Source organism: Bos taurus, chromosome 7 (genome assembly GCF_002263795.3).
Source record: "Bos taurus isolate L1 Dominette 01449 registration number 42190680 breed Hereford chromosome 7, ARS-UCD2.0, whole genome shotgun sequence".
Classification (NCBI taxonomy): domain Eukaryota; kingdom Metazoa; phylum Chordata; class Mammalia; order Artiodactyla; family Bovidae; genus Bos; species Bos taurus.
This window is the reverse complement of record NC_037334.1, coordinates 47,070,289-47,095,734: the sequence shown is the minus strand read 5'-3', so window position 1 is coordinate 47,095,734 and position 25,446 is coordinate 47,070,289. Positions and strand designations below refer to the sequence as shown.

Here is a 25,446-nt window from a genome sequence, read left to right as displayed (position 1 = left end):
ATCCTAGGAGGGTTCTGAACACTCCCGTTTCACAGATCAGGAAACTGAGACCAAAGGAGTTAAGTGACCTGCCCAAAGTCACACAGCTAGGCAGTGAGAGAGCAGGATTTGAACCTGGTGGCGTCCAGCTCCAAAGTCCCAGACCTCCCACTGCATCACGTGGCCTCTTGCTGCAGTCTATACTGCCACAGGGTTTGAGGGTTAGGGATGTGTCAGGTTTCACCAGTCCTCTTGTTCTGGCCAAGTCTCCCCAGCTGAAGTCACTTTCTCCCGAGGGAAATTTAAATAAATAGCAATTCTGCAACTAAATAGATATATATCCCAACAAAGACCAAAATGTAAAAAGAGCTGGCTTTTTAAAATTCAAGTCCTCAGAAACCAAACATGAAGTCATTGTGGCAACCCCTCTGCCTCCTCACCCGCTGAAGTCACAGTATCTGAGAGATTCTAGATGGAGCCCAGTCCTCACTGGTGTCATCCCACCAGGGCAGTGTGCACTCACTCAGTAATTACCCATGGAAGCCCCTGCTGTGTGTCAGACATCGTACCAGGGAAACCAGATGGATGCTGTCACTGCAGTCACCAAGCTCACAGTCTGGGCCAGCACAAGCCTAAGGAGGGCTGGTATCTGAAGCTATAAAGCCAGGACTCTGGCATTTCTCCCAGGCCTCAATTCCAAAATGAACACCGGTTTCTACATTAACTATTCTTCACATTTTCAGAACATTTGTTCATCGTTTAGCTTCTTAGTGATTATAACTGAAGCTATAATCAGACTTCAAAGATACACTGATCACATCTTCAAGACCCAAAATCAGGGAACAAGGTCTGACCTATGTTTAAAACAGAGATAGAATATTTGGAGGGAGGACTACCCCTCAAAGCCCTGGATGTCAGGTTCCCACAGAAACAGGTCACTGCGATGGCTTTAGCTCATCACTTAGGCCCTCGAGATGCTGTCTCCATCTGCCTCTTGGGGGAAGCCCTTGGAACTCCGTCTGTGGTGCCGGAAATTGCAGATGCTGCTTAATCAACTGCAAATGCGGCTTAATCAAATGAAATTGCTTCCCCAGATCCATCAAAGCCCCTTTTTTCATTTTCCATTCTGGATGGGATCTGCCAGAGGTTGGAAATGATACACACTTGGTGAGTGCTGAACTGAGGTTAGGACACGTGGGCTGTGACTGAGGTTGACACACGGTCAGAGCACAGCCAGCCAGCTGACGGGAGCCTCTCCAGGAACAGGGCGGTCAGGCACAAGGGCAGACCAGCATCTTGCTGGTGGCCTGCTGTGTGCTTTACCCTCTGGATGCAGAGACTCTGGCTTCTGGCCCAGGAATAGAGGATGCTGAGGACTGTATCAGCCACAACCAGGAAAGGAGGGAACTGGTGCATCAGAAGAGAAGAGGGAGGAGGGGCCAGCGGAGCTGGATGGAGTAGCTCTTCCTGTAGTACAACCTTGAAGCCTAGACGGCATCCCGAGCCCTTGGACCTGAGCCCTGGGCACCTCACCAGGAGTTCTGCTGCGTTCTGGTGGGGAGTTTCCCCCTGGGCTGCAGGGCTGGGCCTCAGTCTCTCTAACACAAGCAGGACTGGGTGGTTTTCAAGGCTCCTTCATGCTGTCACTCTCAGGCCCCAGGAGTTCTCCGCTGGCTCTGAAGAGTTGGGGGGGTGGGTCAGCCAAGGGGGGTTCTTAGCTTAGGATCTGCCCTCACAGAGTCTGAGACCAGGACTTGAGTATGAGTGGTTCATCTAGAAGGAATTCCAGGAAGCAGGCGTGAGGCAGCAGGGAGGGTGAGGCTAAAGAAGAGGTCACCATAGGGTGTATTATCCAGGTCAAAGATAGAGACAATGGGGACTTCATTTTGCTAGAGTCTCTGGAAGCATGGAGAGGATCCCCAGAACCAGGCCTTTGAAAGACAAAGCCAAGCATTTATCTACCGGCTCTCACTCCGCAATGACAGGGATTTGCTTCTAGAGGCATAAACTTCCAGGCTTTCAGGATGTACTGGTGTAAGGGCAATAGTAGTTCCCAGAGGCTTGGAGAAGGTTCTGGGGGAGAAATAAGCAGGACACAAGGAAGACTTGAGGTTGAGTGAGGCAGGGTACTGCCCAGAGCACTTCAAACCAAAGCAGGGAGCCAAGGAAGGCAGCGATGACAGGCAAGTGTGGGCCTTGGTCACCCTCCTTCCCACAGAAGGACCAGCCGTGAACATCTAAGTAATATACAGATCCTGTGCAAGCACCAGGCACACAGCCACAAGCTGCCGCCCCACGCCCGTGCCCTGACTGAGCAGCCCCTTCTCTGCCCTCTGCCTCCCAAGGGGGATGGGAATGCCTGACCTGCAGGGTGTCGTCAGGCTCTCTAATGCTTTGTACTTGCATCACCACCAGGGGAGGCCCTGCCTTCACCCAGATCAGTGCAGTCTAATAGTGGAATCGCAGCCACCTTCAGGTAGGGAGAGCTTTGGTGACAGGCAGCCTTGGCACCTGGACACCCTGGAAGCTCCTCCCTGAGCACCAGATGGTACTGGGGTGGGAGTTGGGAACAGTATATGCTTGTGGCAGCACGTGGGTCTTGGAGTCAAGGAGATGTGAGTCATAGCCCAGTTCTGCCCAGATGCTGAGTGATTTTAGGAAGGCCATTGACTCTTTCCACCAGTGGGGAGCACACTGAACACGGGGCTGGGTTGAGCATTAGAAGAGACAGTGTGTGCGAGGCAGCACTACACAAGGCCTGGCACAGAGCAGGCCTACAGCAAACGCCCCTTGCGGCTGTCGAAGCTTAGAGCACCGGGGTATCCGAATGTGAGGCCTGACAAAGTCAGGCTGCTGTCTTTCCGACAGAGCCTCCCGCCCTCCTTCACAGGATGGAGAGCAGTGCAGCCCCCAGCCCAGGTGCTGGGGTGGGGGTGGGGGTGGGCCAGCAGCAGACCTGGAAATGCTCAAGCTTTACAGTCCCCCAGCAGGGTCTGTGTTCTCCTCCACTAGCTCGGGCCCTCAGCTCTTTCAGAAGTCCTGAGCTTAAGGGAACCAGGTGCCTTCATTAAAAAAGAAAAATCCACAAATAAAGGGCTCCTTTGCATTCTTGGGGGCCCCAAGCAGTTTTACAGCCCCAGACATGGAGCAAAGGCATTCAGGGACTAGGGAGCAGTTCCCAGGCCCCAGCAGGCTGGCCAGAACCCAGGCCCAAGGGCAGGAGTAAAGTAGGAAAGCCCTCCCCTGCTCCTCATCCTCTCCACGGCAGAGCCCTGGCTGCCCATGGGTGGGTGTGGAGGAAGGAGGGGGAGAGGTCCCGCCTGATGAGAGTCAGGCTCATACGACTCTTCTGAGTGAGAGGTCTTATGTGCCCAGGACAACCTTTTCCCTACAGTGGTTTATCTGCCACCCATAGGTGTGGGATGGATATGTGTGAGCCCTGGCTGAGAACACCCCAATTCCCACTGTCCAGATACTCCCAGAAATGCCGTTCCTGTCTCTACCTCTGACAAAGCAAATCAGGAGATTTATAATCAGGAGAATCAACAAGCTGGACTGAAAATTCATCTATAAAATGTTCCTTTTTGCAACACATTAACACATTCCCCAATTCAAACGACATAAAAATGCGTTCACCACCAAATACACTGAAAATGGGCAGCTTCAGCAAGACCCAAACACCCATAAGTGTCACTAGTAGTGACCTGAAACCACATTTTTAAATATTTATTTACTTATTTGGCTCACCGGGTCTTAGTTGTGGCACGTGGGATCTTCGTTGCGGTGCACGAACTCTCTGGCTGTGGCTCACAGGCTTAGCTGCTCCCAACATGTGGGATTGAACCCGTGTCCCCCTGAATTGCAAGGTGGACTCTTAACCACTGGACCACCAAGGAAGCCCCCAGAAACCAAGTTCTGATAGATCAGTCTTTCAGCGCCTCAGCCCTTCAGCATCTTGGCTTTTGGAGAGCCGACCTGGGGCCTTGCAGGACTGCGCCCAGTGCCGGCTGTACGAAGGAGTCTTCCCAGAGCATGACCATCAGCCCTGGTCCTGCTCCAGACATGTTCCAGCCCAACCCAGCCCCCTGCTCTGGACCTGGGCAAGTGGGGACACAAGGTCTCTTTTCCTGGCACTGCGGGGGATGTGGTTGAGTGAAATGGGGAAGAAAGCCTCGAGAATGCTCCAGACCACTACAGATGAGAACTGGAGAAACGTTTTGAGAACCCCAGATTGAAACCATCAAGTTGGGAACTGTTCATAGTTTAGAAAGTTTTTATTTTACTGCAGGGTCCTTTTAAGACTCCCTGGGCCATTTAAAGTGGGGATTCAATAGGGCAGGGGTGGTTATGAGTTAATGTGTACCACAGAAAAACAAGCATACCCAGACTGTACAGTATGACTGCAATGATGTGGAAGTCTGCCTGGGCTGAGACTGGACTAACTCTTGGTAAAGTGGAAGCTTCCATCGTACCTTTTCTTCTCTTTGGTGCTCCTGTACTGTTTTCAGAATAGTGCAGCTGCTTCGTTTAGGGAGTTTTCTTCTTTTCAGAACCCTCAAACAGATCCAGGCATCAAATTCAACTTTCCAATCAGCGGTAATTACAAGTTCCTGACACCAGCGTTCAAGGCTCTTCTCAACACCTCTACTGCCCGCAATCTCACTTCTTATGCTGCACCATCTCATAGCCACTCCCTGGCTCAACACCTTTTCTGGCCTCCAAGCCTGTGCCACTGCTGTCCTGTCCCTGGGGCCTGTGCTTCCCTCACTCCTTCTCTGCCCAAGTGAAACCTTCTTAACCCTTCAAGGCCCATTTCAAGCCTACCTACTCTACAACAGCTCTCCTGCCCACCTTCTGAATGAGACTGTTACACCATCCTCTCTGAACTCCCAGAACTCGTGTCAGGAGCCCTGTTCCAGAATTCCTCTCAGACTGCTGGCCTTTGGCCCCCTCTGCTGCAGGCATCTTGGGAGGCCTCTGCAGCCCCGCTATAGTGCCTGGCACAGAGCGTGTGCCCAGCAAGTGTTTACCTTGATGCTTCCAAAGGACTTGACACATCATAACAAAACATATCCCCCTGCCCCCATCTCAAGCCAAGGAAGATCATTTGGGCACATGCTTTCTACCCCATCCAAAGGGATTTCCATGTATTAGTTACTCTTTCCCTCTACAGAATAAACAAAGTCTTTCTGTCTTATTTCAAATCCATTGTTAAAGAACTGCTCCAAGTGCTGTGTCTTCAGTGGCACAGATTCAGAATAAGTTTGTAAAATGCTTGTGTCGGTCCAGCTGAAGAAGCAGCAACAAGCCCTGTAACCTAGCCTCTGCCTTTTCCCCTGGACTCTGACCCCCTAGCCACACAAGCCTGCCCGGCACCCCCAGGCCTGCGCCCCTGCCAGCTGTCAGTGGGCGGCATCTCCCCATGCACAGGGCCCTTTCCTCTGCGTCTCTAGCCCCAGAGCTCCCGCTGCTGCCTCGCTCCCTCCTGCCGCCTCTCTCCCCAACATCCACATCTGGTTCCCCTTCAGCACAAGTTTCACCACAGACAGATTTTGCACTTCGAGGATTTATGGATCCTGCCGCCCCTCCTTGCTTTTGATATGATTCCATTATGTGCTTAAAATGTGGGCTGTGCTCTTGGCTCCGGGGAGCTGTTTATGACAATTCTTTTACAGCCTTAAATCGCTCACCGTTAAGAACCTGAATGTGTTCAGAAGCAATGGCCAGTTGCTAAGACAGAAAACTGCAATGTGTCTCAGATAATTGCTTCAAGAGTGTTCTTTATACAAGATGAATTAAGGCCAATGTTCACCTGGCAGGTACATCCTCTGAGCAGCGCCTTTGACCTTGTCCTCCTGCATCTGCCTGAGACGCTGATTTAGAAGCAAATTAGGAACAACCCCACCCTCACCCCAGGCCCCTCCTTCCCTCTGCTGTGCTCCTTCCTCTGGGTGCTGGAGACCCACTGACAGAGGGTGGCTAGAAATGAAAAATACCAAAATTGGAAACATCTCCCTCTGGATAACAAAGAGGACTGAAAACCATCTTTTATGTTCCCTCTCTGCACCACATTCTTTCGGGAAAAAGCAAAGAATTCCAGGGATAAGGGTGCAAAGTGCTATCCCCTGTCCTTTGGGCAAGGACTTCCCTTGACCAGGTTTTTCTTGCCTCCCACCTCCAGCTCTATCTCTCCTTCACCCAATAGATCATCCTACGAGACAAAACCCAATCATATAGCCCTCCAGATTGACATCCTCCAGTGGATCCTTATGACCTAGGTGATGAAGCCCAGACTCCTCCCGGCTCAAGGCCCTGCACAATTTGGCCGTGATCTACATATTCAGCCTTCCAACCCTCCCCTTCCCACCACAATCCCTGCTCTGAACTCTCAGTGCTCTGTAGATGTACTAGCATGCCCTTGGCCTTCCCCTTCCTGAGCAGTTGCTTAACCTGTTGCCTCCACCTGGAAGGTCCTCCTTCGTGGTCTCCTGCCTGTAAAAAGTCTTCCTCCCTCTCCATGAGAGCCTGAAGGCCCACTCTGCCCTCCAAGAGAGTTCACACGTGTGCCTTCCCTTCCTCTCCCCACCCCTACCATGGCAGACCCCAGGGCACTCCACATCTGTGTCCCCGACCACCACTTGAAGGTGGGTGACACCAAACCATGCTGCCACCCTCTGTACTGGATGTATGGTGGCCAGTTAAAATACAGGAATCTCAGTTAAATATAAATTTCAAAGAAACAATGAACACTTTTTTAGATTGAGCATGCTCCCAAATGGGGCTCCCCCAATGGCTCAGTGGTAAAGAATCCATCTGTCAATGCAAGAGCCACAGGAGACGGGGGTTTGATCCCTGGGTGGGGAAGATCCCCTGGAGGAGGGCATGGCAATCCATTCCAATATTCTTGCCCAGAGAATCCCACGGACAGAGGATCCTGGTGGTCTACAGTCCATAGGATCACAAAGAGTCAGGCATGACTGAAGTGACTGAGCATGCACACACATGCTCCCAAATATTGCATGGGCATCCTGTATTTTGTTTGTTAAACCTGGCAACCCCAGCTGGATGGAAGCCTGGGACACCATCCAAGGAGAAGAGCTTGGTACCAGATGCCAGCAGCACAGGAGAGGAAAGCAGCAGGAAGACCTGGGCAAAGGAAAAGGGAGTGTTTCTCATTCCCCCTCCTAGTCAGCAGCATACAGCTGTTCTGAGCAGATCTCTAGAGTAGACTGCATGAAGTCAAAGATCAGGTCTGCCACTTGCCAGTAATCTTGGGCAAGCTTCTTAACCTCTCTGTGCCTTGGTTTTCCCACCTGTAAAGTGGGTATAACCTTTTATACACTTTATAACAGATGTGGTTGTTATGAGGATTAAATAAATATTTGTATAACATTTAGAATACTCCTTGACACAGAGTACATGCTATATAAGCATTTTATAAATATAAAGCAAAAGGAATTAGCCAATCAAACCCACAGACTGGGGTGGGGGTGAGTCTAGAAGATAGTATAATAAAAATTATTTTAAAAACAGAACAGACAATTATGGAGCACTCTGTTGTTGTTGTTCAGTCGCTCAGCCATGTCTGACTCTTTGTGACCCCAGGGACTCCAGCACGCCAGGCTTCCCTGTCCTTCACCATCTCCTGGAGCTTACTCAAACTCATGTCCATTGAGTCAGTGGTGCCATGCAACCATTTCATCCTCAGTTGTCCCCTTCTCCTCCTGTCTTCAATCTTTCCCAGCATCAGGATCTTTTTCAATGAGTCAGCTCTTCGCATTAAAGTATTGGAGCTTCAGCTTCAGCATCAGTCCTTCCAATGAATACTCAGGATTGATTTCTTTTAGGATTGACTTGTTTGATTTCCTTGCAGTTCAAGGGACTCTCAAGAGTCTTCTCCAGCACCACAGTTTGAAAACATCAATTCTTTGGCACTCAGCCTTCTTTATGGTCCAACTCTCACATCCATACATGACTACTGGAAAAACCATAGCTTTGACTAGATGGACCTTTGTCAGTAAAGTAATGTCTCTGCTTTTTAAAATGCTGTCTAGATTTGTCACAGCTTTTTTTTCCCAAGGAGCAAGCATCTTTTAATTGCATGGCTACAGTTACAGTCTGCAGTGATTTTGGAGCCCCAAGAAAAAAAAGTCTGTCACTGTTTCTATTGTTTCCCCATCGATTTGCCATGAAGTGATGAGAGTGGATATCATGATCTTAGTTTTTTGAATGTTGAGTCTTAAGCCAGCTTTTTCCCTCTCCTCTTTCACCTTCATCAAGAGGCTCTTTGTTCCTCTTCACTTTCTGCCATAAGGGTGGTATCATATGCATATCTGAGGTTATTGATATTTTTCCTGGCAATCTTGATTTCACTTACCATGCACTTACTGTGCAACATAACACTATGCTCTGTGCTTGTCCTGTATTAGTTCATTTAATTCTCACCACAATCCCATTTGTAATATTATTATTATTATCCTCTTTACAGACAAGGAAGCAGAGGCACACAGAAATACTGCGTGGTAGTCTAGGGTTCTGAACCAGAAAGTCTGACTCCAGAGCTCACTAGACTGAAGTAAAGTGTGATACATGTCAATTTATTCATCACTCATTCATTGAGAATCTGCTGTGTGCCAGGCGCTGAGCTGGTGCCGGGGCACCGGTATAAAAAGGAAAGAAACAAAACAACCACCTTGCCCTTTGGAGCTCATGAACTGAAGAGGGAAAGTCCTTGAAGAAGGCTTTGCAGGAGTGAGGAGTGGTACTACAGAGAAAATGGGGCTATGCACCATGCAGAGAGCCATGGGCCCTCTCAGACCGAGACAGGGTGGGGAGAGGAGGGCAGAGGTGCCTAGGCAGGGAAGGCGTCCCTGTGAAAAGACCTCTTTGCAGATTCATTAGGTAAAACAGCAACCAGCCTGGCCCAGAGGCAAAGGGCCTTCAGGAAGAACAAGCAGCCAGCAAAGGCCTGGAGCTAGGAAGCAGCTTAATGTTTTCCAGAAACTCTTACAGAGGCCTGGAAAAGAAGCTAGAACCCAGGCTGCCAACACAAAGCAGTGGTAAGGCAAGGCGGGACAAGGCAAGGTGATGCTGCTGGGATAGGTCATGAGCTATGCCAAGAAAAGTAGGGACAGCACCAAAGATGGGGCCTGGTCCTCAGTGCAGGGTTTACCTGCACCACCGAGGACTCTATGTGCCTCTTCTGCGGGGCCAGCCCATGGCAGCCATGCCCAACCCCTATCATGGGGGTTTGCCCCAAGCCTCGCTCTTTCACTGAACGCTCCTGAGTTCCTTTTATACTAAGAACATTCAAATAAGTTGGAAAGCAAGGAGAGAAGCTTTAAAAGACGCCTGAAGTCCCACCACTCAAAGAGAATGATGTTTGTATCTCTGTCTTTGCCATGTTTTATACAGTGGTTGCTGTTTTACATACTTGCAATCACAGGGTTTACATGACCTTATGTGGTCTCTACGTACTACATGAGCATTTACTCCGTGGAATTCCTCAGATCCTGTAATCATGAGTTCACACCCATATAATATTTCATTTAGAACTTTCATTGTTTAGGTAACAATTCCCTTGCGTTGGGCTTTCAGGTTAACTGTTTTTAACAAAGAATATCTTTGCATGTGGCATTTCTCCTTTGTCAACTTTTAAAACAGATTTTCTGAAGTGAATTAAAAGGATGAAATAGTTTTACGTGAAACACTCTGGATACATTCAATAAATATGATTTCCCCAAATCTCACCCTGCTAGTAATGGTTATGTGGCCTTTCCTCAGTTTGCAGCTTTAGACATTACTATTTAAAATAAATATTTCACTATTGTATGCCACAATACTGAAGCATTAATGTGCTTTACCTCGACTGTTAATGAGGATGAACATTCTTTCATGGGTTGGCTAATCACTGCTTTTCTTCCTTTTTCCCCCAGTTGTCCTCTGATGGCCTTTGCTCATTTGTACATTAGGGCCTTCTTTGAAAATGCATTTGCCTTCATTCTTAACGTAGTAAAGATGCCTGTCTGCAATGAGGTAGTGTTGAATGAATAAATGCTACCTGTCTGTCTGTCATATTTGCTGCCAGCATTCTCTCGCATGTTGGGAGAATCCACAGCACCTTCAGTCAACCCTCAGCTGCCATGGGGCTGCTGCTGCTGCTGCTGCTGAAGTCGCTTCAGTAGTGTCCAATTCTATGCAACCCCATGGACTGCAGCCTATCAGACTCCTCTGTCCATGGGATTTTCCAGGCAAGAGTACTGGAGTGGGTTGCCATCGCCTCCTCTGGCCATGGGACTGACTGGAGCCTAATTCAACACTGCCTGGCTACATCCTGCACCACTTTTTCTGGGCTTATGATGCTCAGGCTCCCTAAGCATTCCAAATGTAAAGAACTTGGGGAACCTCAGTCCTACATCCTCTCCACCTCAGAGCAAGGCCCTGGGAAGGAGGTCAGTATACAAGACTGCTAAAGAAGAACTATCAAAGATGAGGCAGCTGGTTGCCCTGGGTTCCACGGGTTGGACACTCAGAGAAAAGCATGCAGACTTCAGCAGAAGGAGGGGCTTAGAGGATGGGGCACCCACCAGGCTCACACACAGCCAGCAGCTACACCACCCAATGAAAGCAGGTATCTTGGGGGTGCTTCCCATTGTAATGAGTGGTTGTCAGGGCCAGACAGGTCTTTGGAGCCCAGGATTTCACTGTGGTCTAAGCAGATGGGGCAGGACCTGGCTGACGTTCATGCTCTGGAATGCTTGTGTGATGCCCACCCCCATTTCTGGGTCTCAACATCGTCATCTGCAGAATGAAGGCTAGGTGGGGCACCAGCACCTTTCAGTTCTGGAATCTAGGATGGCTCTGTATCATCGGGTAAGTACAAAGGGATTCTCCCTCTGAGAAGGTCAGTACTGGGAAGGCCCAGGGGTAGAGGCAGAGAAGAATCCATATGTCTCCCAGCTCCCAGGGCGGGAAACCGGCTTTGACCAGTCAAGATGCACCTTCTCAGCAGACTTAGGAGTGATAGATGAAAGCTTACACTTTGTCTTGGGATCCCAGATGAGCCCCCAAGATGATAGCTTACTGTGAACAGTGCTGCCAGATTCATAGCCTCTGAAGAAGAAGATTTAACCCTGGGACCAAAGACAGTCTCAGTCACTCAGAGTTTTGTGTCGATTTTATTAAAGCAACAGGGATAGAGAAAGATCCCAGCAAGAGGCACTGGAAGGGGGCAGGAGAGTCCTCCCCCTTGCCAGTTTTTGCAAGGCATCTTATACTCATTAGTAAACTGTTGATCATAGATAAAAGACACACCTCAAGGCTGAGAGAGTTCCACCAGGTGCAGCTCTCTCCCACAACATACATATCTGCACAAGGGGAGCCTTCTCTGAACTAGATGTCTCTGGACAAGATATATTGTCTAAGTCTTAAAGGAAAACAGACTTTTAAACAAGATACATAGTTTCATTAACATAGGTTCAGTTGCTCAACTGGGTCCAACTCTTTGACCCCATGGACTGCAGCACACCAGGCATCCCTGTCCATCACCAACTCCTGGAGCTTGCTCAAACTCATGTCCATGGAGTCAGTAATGCAGACTCATTAAGTTCATTAACATATCTTAAGAAAAGCATTTCCATGAATAAGATGTACTATTTTGCAGTTAGCAGTTCAAGGTTGGAAAAAAGTTACTTTCAGGAAGAGCCGACTGTCGATTGTTTTTATAGCAACACAGAATTAAAGGAGCCTCCTACATGGTTAAAGCGTAATAAAGGAATGCTGAAAAAAAAAAGTACCTTTGTCTCCTCCTGTGGCTTGGGGAGCTCTGGCCTCCCTAGCGAGACCTGCCTAGCCTTTAACCCTTTCAGGAGGCCAGTGCCCAGATACCTGTGGGGTTTCCTAGAAAACCACACTACTGCTCACTCACCTCCTTCTCCTCCCCAAGGTCTTTTTTCTAAAGCCAATGCCCTGGGGAAGAACTGGTTTGCCTGGAAATATGGCATTACCAATGGGCACCCTTAACCACCCCCTACACACACACTCACACATGCATGTGTGCACACACACACCCATGACCTTATAGTCTACACAGCCTGAACTCAGCAGTGCTCTCTCACATCTCTGGGCTTTTGCCTGAAACATGCTTCTTAAATTTACTCAGAAGGTACGGAATGAGCCGCTACTACGTGCCACACACTGCTGCGGGCACAAAGGACGAGTAAGACAGATCCAGTACCTACCGTCACAGAACCAGGAAATCAGAGGATGACCACGATATACTCCAGAACAAACATGACAACAGTGCAATGCGAGGGCTTCCCTGGTAGTCTGACGGTTAAGAATCCACCTGCCAATACAGGGACACAGGTTCGATCCCCGGTCCAGGAAGATCCTATATGCCTCAGAGCAACCAAGCCCATGTGCCACAGTTACTGGAGCCCAGCCCACGCCCAGAGCCCATGCTCCAAAACAAGAAAAACCCCACCACCACAACGAAGAGCAGCCCCCACTCACCACTAGAGAAAGCCCACAATGAAAACCCATAAATAAATAAATCTTTTAAAAACACCATAAATAAATAAATCTTTAAAAAAAAAAGTGTAACATGAACTTGTTGTCCATACGATATAAAAAGTAACATAGGTCAATGGCACAGAGAGTGACTGCTGGGAGGGAGAGGGCTGGGGATGCCAGTGCAATGGGGTCTGAAGAGTGAATATTCGAGCTGAGGCTTCGGTAAGAAGAGGGCCAGCTGCCCACATCTGACTGGGGAAGAGCAGGTTGGGCAGAGGGGCCAGCAGGTGCAAAGCTGCTGAGACGGGGACAGGGTGGACACATGTGAGGGGTAAGACAAGGCAGTGTGGTGGATGCTGGTCACGAGACCCCATAGAGACCTGCTGGGGATTTGAGTGGGGCTCTGGGTGAGCTCAGGAACAGAAGGGCTTTAAGCAAGGGGTCCTCCTGAAGATCACTGTGTGAGGAGCAGGGACTGGAAAGGGGCAGGAGTGGCCTCCCTCCCACTGTCACCTGGTGAACTCCTTCTCATCCTTCAAATGCCAACCCAATGGGCACTTCCCCGGTCAGGTCATAATACCAGCTTCCCTTTATTGCACCTAGCTCTGAGGTAATCTCATGTGTGTCTGTGGTCACTTGATTAATGTCTTTCTTCTCCACTAGACTCTTTGCTCCTTGGGGTCAGGGGCACATCTGCCTCACTCATCCTCACACATTTTTGTCATTTGGCGGCACCAGGTCTTGGCTGCAGCACACAGGATCTCTAGTTGCGGCATGCGAGCTCTTAGCTGTGACACATGGGATCTAGTTCTCTGACCAGGGATTGAACTCAGGTCCCCTATACTGGGAGCGCAGAGTCTTAGCCACTGAACCACCAGGGAAGTCCTTGCCTCTGCTCATCTTAAATCCCCAGCACCATGCAGGGAGCCTGGCGTGCAGTGTATGCTCAATGGATATGATCACATCAAGACCCTGGGGCAGATCCCCAGCCTCAGCCCATTTTCCACTTCCTCAAGGGATGGCTCCTCGCTTCTGCTTCTTCCTTTTCGTCTGCCTCTTCTATAGAACCCAGCATGACTGTAAATAGCTGTGGCATTGTCACACACACACACGTGCACACACACATACCCACTAGACTGAGCTCCAGAGAGCAGGGCATGTGTGAGTCCTTCACTGTATGCCTAGGATCTCCTCAAGTCATGTGATGCCATTGTACATACAAAGAAGTACCTCACCCATTTGAACCTCCACCTACTCAAAGATTTCCCACTTGAGCTTGGTAAAAACTCTGTGCCCTGAAGTTAGGGTCAAACCCCTCTTCCTTCTCCCAGCTGAGCAGCTTCACCCACAGACCCACCAGCAGCAGGGGCCCCTGTCCTTCCCTGGACCCACAGTCCCAGAATTGCTCACATAAACAGGGATGAGCCCTATTTGCAAAGATACAATGGCTATATTTTGCAAACCAAAAATGAGCATGCACAGACTAAGGCTTAAACCTGGGGACAAAACACTGGAATGTCTGACCTCTGATCTGGTCCAGAAAGTTGGAGAAATGTGGTCCCTATTTTTAGGGTCAACTACTTCCTCCTATTACAGCACAATGCCCATGGTCCCTAGTGCTGTTAGATCCCACTTAATTAATCAGCATATTCTTGAAATAAATATGATAAAAATAATTTTGTTAAATATATATATATATTTCAGAGGCTCTGCAAAAGTCATGTATTAAAGAAATTCCCTTTGGAGAATAAAAAAGTACTATATTTTTGGAGGGCAATTTGCAGTAAAAGCCTTAAAATGGGCATGCCCCAAGGCCTAGTGATTATATTTCTGAGATATGATTCAAGTTTTAAAAGGCTATGGCAAAACTGAGCTACAAGTATATTTGTCATACAGCTCTGCTTATAAAAGTATATCATTCAAAATAACCCAAATGTCCAGCAGAGAGCAAGTAATTAAAATAGTTACGGTGCACCCATACAATGGGACATACTGCATCCAAAATACTAATAATCATCACTTATTAAGCACTTAGTTTGTGCAAAAGACCCCCTTAAAAGCTTTACATGCACCATCTCATTTAATTCTTATCAAGCTGTAGGTACCCTTATCATTCCCATCTCACAGATGAGAGAATCAGTACCCAAAAAGGTTTGGTTACAAGTCAAGGTCACACAGCTAGTAGCTAGGACTCACACCCAGGCAGTCTGACTCCAGACTCCAAGCTCTTAGCCATTATACTATATGGCCTCAAACAATACCATTAAAAGAGATATTGTAGAAGCAAGACCAGTCACATGGGACAATGCTGATGATGTAATGATAGGTAAAACAAGCCAGTTATTATATAGGACATGCAAGCTGATCCCACTGATGCACATGCATGGTAAGCAAAACAGAAGGGTTTGCAAAGATAACACTGTAGCATCTTGGTGTTGATTGCTGAGTGGATGGAATTATGTGTGTATTTTTTATGTTTTCTTAGGCTTGTGTTTTCTGATTTTTCCGTAACAAACATGCTAATTTTGTATTATTTAAATTTTTTAAAAATTAACATAAATGACAAAAATCACTCCCTTGCCCTTATCCTCTGCATAAACCCATCAGTTGGCCTTGCTTTAAGTATAGAGACCACTGCTTGCATAGGATTCAGGACATGGCCTGAAGCCCATTCACAGGCTCTGCTGGCTCTTCACGGCTCAGCTTCCCCACCAGGCAGCCAAGGCTCTCTCAGGAGGAAGAGACGGCAGAGCCTCTTCCCACCCTAGCCCTCAGCAGCCTGTTCATCCCATCCCCCCAGGATCCTCTCTGGCACTTGAGCCCCCAGGGAGCTGCTGAACTGACAGCACAGAGCTGTGAGAGCTGCCAGAGCCTGGCAGCTTCTGCCCTGGCTCCAGCTCTGGTCTGGAAGCCAAGTCCAAGGACCCTCGGAGTCTGAGACACTCTGTCTTCTGTTGCCGGGTCTTTCAAGGAAATGCTTCACCAAGTGAAGGGCACACAGGCCTGAAGGAAGCCAAATGGCCCAGGGACAGGAGCCCCAGATCTGCAGCCACACCACCAGGGCCCCTCCTGGCCCCACCTGCTTCCTGGCTATGTGATCTTAGGAAGTCATTTCTTCTCTCTGTGTGGGTATTCAGGTGCTTCAGTCGTGTCCAACTCTTTGTGACCCCACGGACCATATCCCACCAGGCTCCTCTGTCCATGGGATTCTCCAGGCAAGAATACTGCAGTGGGTTGTCATTCCCTCCTCCAGGGAATCTTTTCGACTCAGGGACTGAAACTTCATATCTTATATCTTCTAAATTGGCAGGTGGGTTCTTTACCACTAGCGCCACCTGGGAAGCCCTTCTCTCTGAGCCTGTTCCAATAATACCCATCAAGTAAGGAAATTAAAATACCAACTTCGAAAGAAACTTGTAAAAAAAAATGGAATTTTATGTGCGTGTATATATATACACATATATATAGACACACATAGACACACATCAACACGACTGAAGTGACTTACAGCACAGCACATAGACACGCATATACACATGTATATACACACATATATACTATATATAAGTATACATAATATATCATAGATACACATAAAATAATGATGCCAGTAGGTAACATTTCCTGGGCACTAACTGCTGGTCAGGTACTCAAACACTTTTCACCTCTGATCTTACGGAATTCTCACAGCTGCACTGTGACTCCTCCCACCCTATAGACAATGAGAGTGGCTTAGAGTGGTTAAGTCACCACTGGTAACTCATGGAGCTGGAATTTCTGTCATCATGCCTGGGTCCACACTACACCATACATCCTGGCACAATGTCCATGGCATGGACTTCATCCAGATGGTTATCACTGTCATGTCTCCCTGCCCAGCCACCACCTAAGTTTTGAGAATGATGTGACAGTGGAACCTGTGATGGCCTGTGGGACCACATACTTTTGGAAGCCTTCCTTTCAGAGTAACCAAGCGTCTCACACACGTTCTTTGAGCCAGTTCCAGGATCACAGGACACGGCTGCGCTGCTGTACATCCTTCCCGTGACCACTCTCCAAACCTGGCCTGTGCTCTGGCCACGAGGGCTGCTGGCCCAATAGAGGCAGCTCACGCCCTAGAGTCAGGCCTGCTGGCATTCACACCTGGCACTGCCCCAAATCCCTTTCAGGTCTCAGAAAATCTGGGCCTCGGGCCTGGGTCTCCCCTCGCGGCTCACGACAGCAGGCCAGAGGGAACCTTGTGAATCAGAAGAGCGTGCCCTTAGGCAGCCTCTCTCCACCGTCAAGTGGCGCCGGGCACTGGCTCTGTGTGCTTGCCAGACCCTGCGTGTGCAAGCGTGTGAAGGAGAGAGCGTGTGACAGCGAAAGGGTAGCGGATGTGAGCTTTGGAGGAGCGAGTGCGCGCGTGGCTCCGAGTGTGCGCTGCTGCGATCGCGGTCCGGGGCGGGCGGCGGGCGGGGAAGGTCTCCTCCCCCCGCCGCGTTGAGAAATCTCAGTGAGTCACCGAGTGGTTCTGCATATTAATGAGCTCGCTCGCAGTGAGGGCAGGAGCGGATTTAAAAGAGGCCTGGGCGGGCGGAGGGAGGCTGTGGAGAGAGCCCAGAGCCGAGCGCACAGCGCAGCGCGCTGCCACAGCCCCGAAGCTCCCACCGACGGGCGCAGCGGGAGTGAGCGGAGCCGGGAGGCGCGCTCCGGGCAGAAAGAGCCGAGCACAGCACACGGACGCGCGGGCGCCCTCCCCGAAAACCTGCTCGCGCCGCGCCTCTCGGCCAGCATGAGGCTCCTGACCGCCGCGCTGCTCCTGCTGCTCCTGGCGCTGTGTGCCGCGCGCGTGGACGGTGAGTTCCTGGGAGGTCCCTGGGCGCCTGTCCGGCCCGTCCTGGGGAACCCCCGGCGCCAAGTGCTAAGCGTCCCGGGATCCCGGAGGGTCTGGGCGGGCATCTAGGGTGGTCAGAGTTGCGACGGAGACCCCGCGCGCAACTGAGCGATCCCCCGCGCGATCTCTCTTTCAGGGTCCAAATGCAAGTGCTCCCGAAAGGGACCCAAGATCCGCTACAGCGACGTGAAGAAGCTGGAAATGAAGCCAAAGTACCCGCACTGCGAGGAGAAGATGGTTATGTGAGTTCTCGCTCTTCGCCGTGAGCCTGTGCGCGCTGCTCTTAAACCCGGTGCTGGGGCACAACTTGGGGCTGGGTCAGCCTAACAAACCTTTCTCTCAGCCTTTGTCAAGGCCTTGGCGAGCCTTTGCAATTGCCCAGCGAGTCCTTAGGACGCTGGCACGGCAGTCTGGAAGAGTTTGAAAAAAGGGTCACAGTACTGTGCTCCGGAAACAGCCTCTCCCCTGAGTTCACCCTTGCTAGGTGACGGATAGCCATAGCCTAGGTGTGGCACAGTCCACCTTTCTAGGACAATCCAGGGTTAAATGGTTTCCCTGTGCCAACTTAGAACAACCAGATTGAAGTCACTCAAAATACACCCAGAACTAGTAAACTTGAACCCAAACTGAGGCGTGCTGCCTTCCTGTTACTGGGGAGAAGATTAAAACATTGTCTGAAGTCCTAGGAACCTCCTTTCAGGGCCTTTTTCTGGATGGGGGACTATGGCCATCTGGTTTTTGGCTTCCAGCGATTCCTCAGTCTTCCAACACCAGCTGGACTTCTGCGGGTTCCTGTGGAAAGGGCTCTGCTGGGGTTAACATGCCATGAGGCTGGAGCACTGCTTGGTGGGGATGCAGAGAATATTTTAAAAAGTGGGGCAGAGCAAGAGAACACTGAGTTTCCTTGCTCCTCTGCCTTCCCAATTAACCACTTGAGGCCAGCACCACTGTTTCCCCATCAATACGCTCTTGGCCAGGAAGGGAGCCCTTGGCAAACCCGCTACCAAATATCTGCCACGGACCATTGGCCCCTCTTCCCCTCCCCCAGAAACAGGACACACTTTATTCTCAGTCTGGGCAAGTGCCTTCCATTCTCTGGCCCTGCTGGCCCAAAGGCCTCCACACAGTGTCTGCACGGCAGCTCCCACCCACCCCCCGACCCCTCCCACTGCCACCTGGGGGCTGCACAGTGGCGCTGAAGTTAGGGAAGTTCAGAAAATACTGGGCCTGAGCTGAATCCCTCTGCCTTCTTTCCTGGGTACCTAAAGTGACTCCTGTCCCCGCCCCTTACCTTGCAGACCAAGGTCCAGAAAAACTACCAGAAAAGGGTAGGGGGCCAGAGGTCACACAGTTGAGGGAAGAGCTACAAGCCCCTCAGGGTTTTCAGCTCTCTCAGGCTGAAAATGACAGGGACATGGCAAGTTAACTCTGCATTCCTCTCAGTGCTGAAGGATGCCCCACACACCAAGCTGAGCTACTGAGTCCTCACAGGAGAAATGGAATAGGATATGAGATGTAGTGACATCTCCAAAGGACAGAACCTGCCGTCAACAGGCTTGCTCTTTTTCGTGGCTACACTTTTCAGGATAGAAAGGAAACTGACAGCAGGCAAGTGTGTGAGAAGGCTTTATGTAGCCTTGTGAAAACTTGCAGGGGTCTCAGGACACCCCTGCACACACCCTCTTCTAAACCTCCACTTCACACCCAGGACCCAACCCCGGTCCCTGAAGAGCTGGAGGTCTTCTCCCTTCTTAAGCTCCTAGAGCTCTTCAGACTGCACGAGGGACCAGCATTTTTGGCCAAAGCAGGTTTTTAGCCCCAAAGCGGAACTAAAGAAAGTTTTCCAGCTCACCCTGTGTCACCTAGACATCTCTGATGAGGCTCAGGGTGCAGCCTGCTTTGCAAGTGGGAGTCCTTGCACTCAGAAGGATCCAGGAGAGTCAAGAATCTAGAAAGGGCAATCTGTTTCACGTACCCCCTGAGCTCTTACTGAATCCCTCAGTATCCCAGAATGGCTAAGGACAGGGACACAGGGCCCAGAATTTCTGCATAATTGCTGGGGGCAGAAATCCTCATGTCTTCACCCCACAACTAAGTTTCCAAGTCCCCGTGTTATAACTGAGCATTTGAGCTCCGTGGGGTCCTCCCCTGCTGCCCCAATCTTCAGGATGTGGGATCCTCAGCCTGCACACTGACCTAACTGAGGAGGGGGTTTTTATCTGGCTTGGCCACAGCCTTTTATTCCAAGTGCAAAAGCAGCATTGTAGGCAGAGAGCAACACACAGGCTAAATTCCTGTGGAGCGACCAGGTACTACGGGGGAGGGAATTGGACTCCACTCCACAGCAGTGCCCCATGCTTGAGATCTGGCACAAGGGACCCAGGCAGTCCCAGGTCTCATAGAGAGGGCTGGCGAAGGCAGAACCCAGCCACCTGGCATTAGCACAAAGCCTGTCCCTGCCCTGGGAGGCTGAGGCCATGGTGAGGGCCCTGGAAACTCAGAGCACAGGGAAGGGAAGAGAACAGACTGCCCATAAATACTCTGTCCCCACTGCGGTATCACAATTCGATTTCCTCTCCTGGTCAACTGGCAGACCTAGAGTTCATGGCAACCCTGATCCTTTCTAGAACCTGGCCCGGGCACCCTAACACTTCAGTTAGGAACCCACAGAGTGCTAGCGGACTGCACTCCCTCCCTTGCCACTCCTCCCACCCCATCCTCCAACCAGCTCTCTCTGCCCCCTCAGCCTGCACCCCAGCACCCAGCATGCCTCCCTCCTGCGTGCGACCTCCCAGGGAATGGCATCCTCACCTCTTGCCTTGCCTTCCCTTCTCCCATGTCCACTAGCTGGGCCCTCATTCTTGAACACCATCCTTCCTCCTTACCTGAGCTCCTGCCACCCTGGCCCAGTCCTGGCCGAGAAGGACACAGCAGTTCTGGGCAGCAGCCTCTCCTGCCCTCCCCCGCTCCCAGCCTGGACCTCACAAGGCTTCTCCTTGGCCATCCTGTCTTCCATGACAATGGCTAATAACAGTAACTGTTCATGGTGCTAGGCAATTTACATAGATTATATCTTTAACCATCTCAATAACCCTAAGAGGTAGGTCCTATCATTATACCCATGTTATGGATGAGCAAACTGGGTTCAAAGAGGCTCCCAGAGATAGATCTGGAATGCAAACCCAGGCTCTACACTCTGTACAAAGCCACCTGCTTCTCTACCATGTGGCTAGATCTCCACTGGTGTTGGGACACTGGTGGATAGAGACCTGAAGGGCAGTCTTATTTTCCTTCCCAAGGGTGAGATAACTGGGACTTCACACTCAGGAGTCAGAATGGGCTTCAAGGCCAACAAGACAGCTTCAAGGTCAACAAATGCCCAGCCCCAGAACAATCTGCAGAGGATCCAGGGAACTAGGGTTTAGAAGATCAGACAGAGACCACAGCACATTCAAGCCCAGCCATGGAGTGCCTCAAATCCAAGGAATGAGGTCTTGGCACATATACCATGCTGGCGTTAGCTCTTTCCACGTCTCCATCCCAGGTTTGGAGAAGCTGGAAGGGTCCCCTGACATCTGTTCCCTAAGGGAGGCATGAGTGCTGTGGGGGGTGGGGAGGGACTCTCCCAGACTCTGGGGGCTCCAGCAGAAAAAGTGACAGCCCATCACTCTGTACAAGGCTAGACCTGAATGTGGAGTCAGAGATTAAGGGGACAACCAGAAACTTTTATGAAGGAACCAGGGAGGGCACATATGGGTAGGGCGCTTTGAAAGGAGGCCACAGTCTCTCAGTGTCCTGACCGGGAGCCACACGGAGGGGCTGTCATTCTGGCTTCTCAATCCTCCACCTCACCTTCCTCCATTTCAGCATCACCACCAAGAGCATGTCCAGGTACCGGGGTCAGGAGCACTGCCTGCACCCCAAGCTGCAGAGCACCAAGCGGTTCATCAAATGGTACAACGCCTGGAACGAGAAGCGCAGGTATGGCCCACCACCCCTCACCTTCCTTCCCACCATCCTACCAAAGCCAGATCCTCGACTCCCTCGAGGTCATCTAGCCTTTCTAAGGCATGAATGCCCACCACAGTTGTCACAGTAAGCAGATACCCAGATGCTGCTTACGTACTCCCAGGGACAAGGAACTCACCACTTAGTGCTATACTTACTGCTCTCTTGGACAGCTGTAAGCATCGAAAGTTCTTTAGTGAACTAAAGTTTGTGATAGTCTTAATTCCTCTCCTTATTTAGGTAACGTAAGTTTTCTGACCCCTAGTTTCCCCTGGTCGAACGGCTGGATGAACACCTGGCGTGGATCTCTCGGTGATTTGTGTGGTTTGGTGAAACACAATTGCTTAAGGTTCATTAACTCTAAAACTGGCTACAACCACAAGATGATGAGGATAACTCCTTGCCAACCACACCATCTTCCCTCAAGGTGCCCCATGCCCCTCTGCTGCCCAGAAACCTGATAAACTCCTTCTGCGGCAGGTGCAGGGAAGGACCTTGGGCTTGACCCTTTAGAATCAGAGCCACTCTTACCCTAAGGGGCAGCAACGGCCAGCTGACCAGAGCCCTGAAACAGATGTCTGCCCTCTTTGGGCTGTTTCCCCATTTTCAGAAAAGAGCTTTCAGAGTCAGATCTTCCTGGCTCTGATCGCCTCAGGTCCCATGTCTGTCCTCAAAGGGCAGACAAGTTCCTGGCTCCCCTGTGCTTCCTAAAGGTGAGCCTGTCCTGGAGCAGACCTGCCTCTCACACACTCAGAGACTGTTTACACTGTGTTCGCAGAGCATGATTAGGAAGCGTGCACACACATGTACACATGTGCATGCACACACACACACACACACACACAGGTGAGTTCCTCAGGAGCTGGGGCCTGCACCTCATCCCACAGGGGAGCTCAGTGCGGGTGGGGAGTGACTCGCCTGGGAGCACAAGTCAGGGAGCTAGGTCTCCTGGTGTCACCGGAAGGTGACCTCCTACAGCAGTGCCAGCCCCGCCCTCCCACCCCACTTCCACCTACCAGCAGGCCCTTCCAGCCTAAGCTCTGCCCATGACCAGCTCTCCAGTAGCTGACGCTTGGGCCCATCCCCAGTACCTGGGCCTTTTGTGCTGCTCCAAAACTACCTCATCTGCAGTTGCTTGAAATAGAAAGTGATGAGAGCGAGAGATGATTTCCTATAAAATCTGATGAGAATGAAGCCCTTTTTCTGGTCAGGGCAGGCAGCTCACATGACACACGCAGGACATGTCCTGTCCAGTCCCGTCCAGTCACCCTCCGGGCCCTGCGTCATCAAAAGTGGAATGAGGCTACTGCAGGGCCAGTTCGCAGAAGCACTGGCAAGTCTTCGTCAGGTTGCTGGGAGATTCAGGCTTTTGTGCACTTTGTCCCCTACCCCTCCACCTGGGCTTTGAGGAAAAGGGGCAGGTCTGGCCCATGCAACCCTGCTTTTTTTGTTCCTGCAGATTCCATGGATGAGAGCATAAGGGCACCTCTGCTCCCAGGCCTCCTATCACTTTCTTACAAAAGGAGTTCATCCCTCCTTCCTAACTTCCCATGGGGCACTAATGGTAAAAAAACCTGCCCACCAATGCAGGAGACACAAGAGACATGGGTATAATCCCTGGGTCGGGAAGATCCCCTAGAAGAGGGCATGGCAACCCACTCCAGTAGTCTTGCCTGGAGAATCCCATGGACAGAGGAGTCTGGTGGGCTACAGTCCATGAGGTCACAAAGAGTCGGACACGGCTGAAGTGACTTAGCACCACATGCCCTCCTTCCTAGAATGTCGAGGTGTCCTGGAAAAGGATGTGGGCATTTCCTTGTCCTCCTCACCTCCCCTTCCTCTATAAAGGTTGAAAATGTCTCCGTGGAGACAAAGGAACTACTTTTTTTTCTTGGCCACACCACACTGCATGTGGAATCTTAGTTCCCCCATCAGGGATCATACCTGCATCCCTTGCATTGGAATGCATAATTTTAACCACTGGACTGCCAGGGAAGTCCCAATAAAGGAACTATCTTGAAGTCATCTTTGCAGAGAGAGGAGAATGCTGAACCTTGAACAGAGGCAGGGTAAGGCAGCAGCCAACCCAGGCTATGGGCAAGACTAGAGAGCTCCCAGAAGCTCAGAGCCCAGAGCCTTCACTGCCACCAGAAGCGGAAGCATAAGGCATTTGATTTCAGTGCATAATTACTCAGAAATCAGAACCAAGGCAGAGGGAGTGATGGACTCTCTGAATGTGACATGTGGCCCCACGGCAGGCAGCCATGAGGCAGGAGGGAAGGAATTTAAGGACCTAAACAGAGCTGGCTAGGGAGGTGAGGGGAAAAGGCAGCTCGGGAGCGCTCGCAGGCCTGGTAACTGCTAGAGGAAGTGACCTGGCACCCCTGGCCTTGGTGACAGCTGCAGCCCCGCCAACCATCCTTGGGTCTGAGGCACTGCCTGCTAGAAGTGGGATTTTTTTTTTCCTGGAGGACACGTATGATTGACAAAACACAAAGATACAAGCCTAAATGGGGGGCGGGGGTGCCCCTGTCCGCTCCCCTCTGCATCCACACTGGAGACAGATGTCATTCCCACCACTGACATTCTGTGTGCATCAGGCTGACTTTAAGTCTCCTGTGCCTGGTCTCCTCATACACCAGGATGGTTTGCTTCCTAGAGCTTTGAGGATAAAAAGAAACTGCAGAGGTGGAGGCTGTTTAGAAAGGTCAAAGCCGGGTTCAGGGGAGCTTTCATGGCCATGTGAGGGCCTCCTCTGTGATGTCCCTGCTCCTCCCCGGCTCCTGCGGTCCTGGGAGAGGCACTCCCCAGGCCAGGAACAGAGCAGCTCAGACACCAGCCTGCGTGTTACCTGCCTCATGTCCTGAGCCACTGACGTGGGTGTTTTCTCTTCCCAGGGTCTACGAAGAATAGGGTGAAAAATCCCTAATGGGAAAACTTCACACCGGTTGGGAAACAAGCAAAGGACTTTGCAGATTCAAAAAACAAACCCTTTCTTTCTCACAGGCATAAGACACAAATTAAATATTGTTACAAAGCACTTTTTACCGAGGGTCAGTTTTTACATTTTATAGCTGTGTGCAAAAGGCTTCCAGATGTGAGATCCTTCTCTCGCGCTCCAGATTTCATCACAAGCCGCTTTTTACTGAAAAGTGGGGAAACTCATGCCTTTCCTTTGTATTAAAAAAAAAAAAAAAGCTTTTTTTTTTTGTCCAGACATCACTGTACATCTGAGCTTTATAAGCGCCTGGGAGGAACAGGGAACTTGGTTGAGACATTTCATAACAGCATCGCTCCCTTCCTAGTGCAGGAAGCTTCCGCTCAGAAGTCCTGGCGCCTCGGCACAGGGGCCACGAGCTCTCCTGGGCTCATAGCCGGTCACAGCCTTGGGGGGATTCGGCAGCGGCCCCAGTCACAGGGCAAGCCAGACCAGATTTCTCTGCATCTGCTCTTTGACGAACTCAAGTTTGGCTGTCAGAGAAATATGCTTCATCCCTGCGGTTAATTTTTACACATCCTTGAAAACATTTCCAAGATCCTCAGATGGTGAAGCAGATAGATGGTCCTTAAGGAAGGGGTTGGGTCTTCTCTCTAACATGAGCATTTGTGAAAAATTCACCGCTTCAACCTTTAATGCTTTGAAAGCCCCTGAAGTTACTGACACTGTCAGTGAAAATCTTAGGAGAAAATTTAAATCTACACAAATACATGCACAATATACAACTACAGACACACGTGCTGTTGACGAGCAAGAGCCTTCAAAGCCTGTTTCTTTCCCTCTCGACAATGGAATATGCAGTACTAAAGCAATCTCTCTGTGATTCTCGACGTAACCCTTCAGTGTTAAACAGTGCAGTCTTCTGGTGCAGTCCTCTTTAAGATGACCACATGCCCTTCCCTTTGTAAATATTCTCTTAGGAAGGCCAGCCCTACATGGGCCCCTTCGTTATATGCCGCATTGCTCTATGGTGTCATATGCTATGTAAATGTCAGGAACCATTAGCATTGCATGCAGGTTTGATATTCTTTCTAAGACAAAAAGAAAAGTAATAAAATATATTTGAAATGTA

General features: G+C 50.3%; 1 protein-coding gene across 1 annotated transcript; it reads left to right on the top strand.

Moving 5' to 3' along the window:
* The first annotated feature begins 17,080 nt into the window (after positions 1-17,080).
* Positions 17,081-25,446, top strand: CXCL14 (C-X-C motif chemokine ligand 14). Its single transcript, NM_001034410.2, has 4 exons — positions 17,081-17,330; positions 17,505-17,610; positions 21,236-21,349; positions 24,274-25,446. The coding sequence occupies exons 1-4, from the start codon at positions 17,267-17,269 to the stop codon at positions 24,287-24,289; spliced, it is 300 nt and encodes a 99-aa protein (NP_001029582.1). The 5' UTR covers positions 17,081-17,266; the 3' UTR covers positions 24,290-25,446.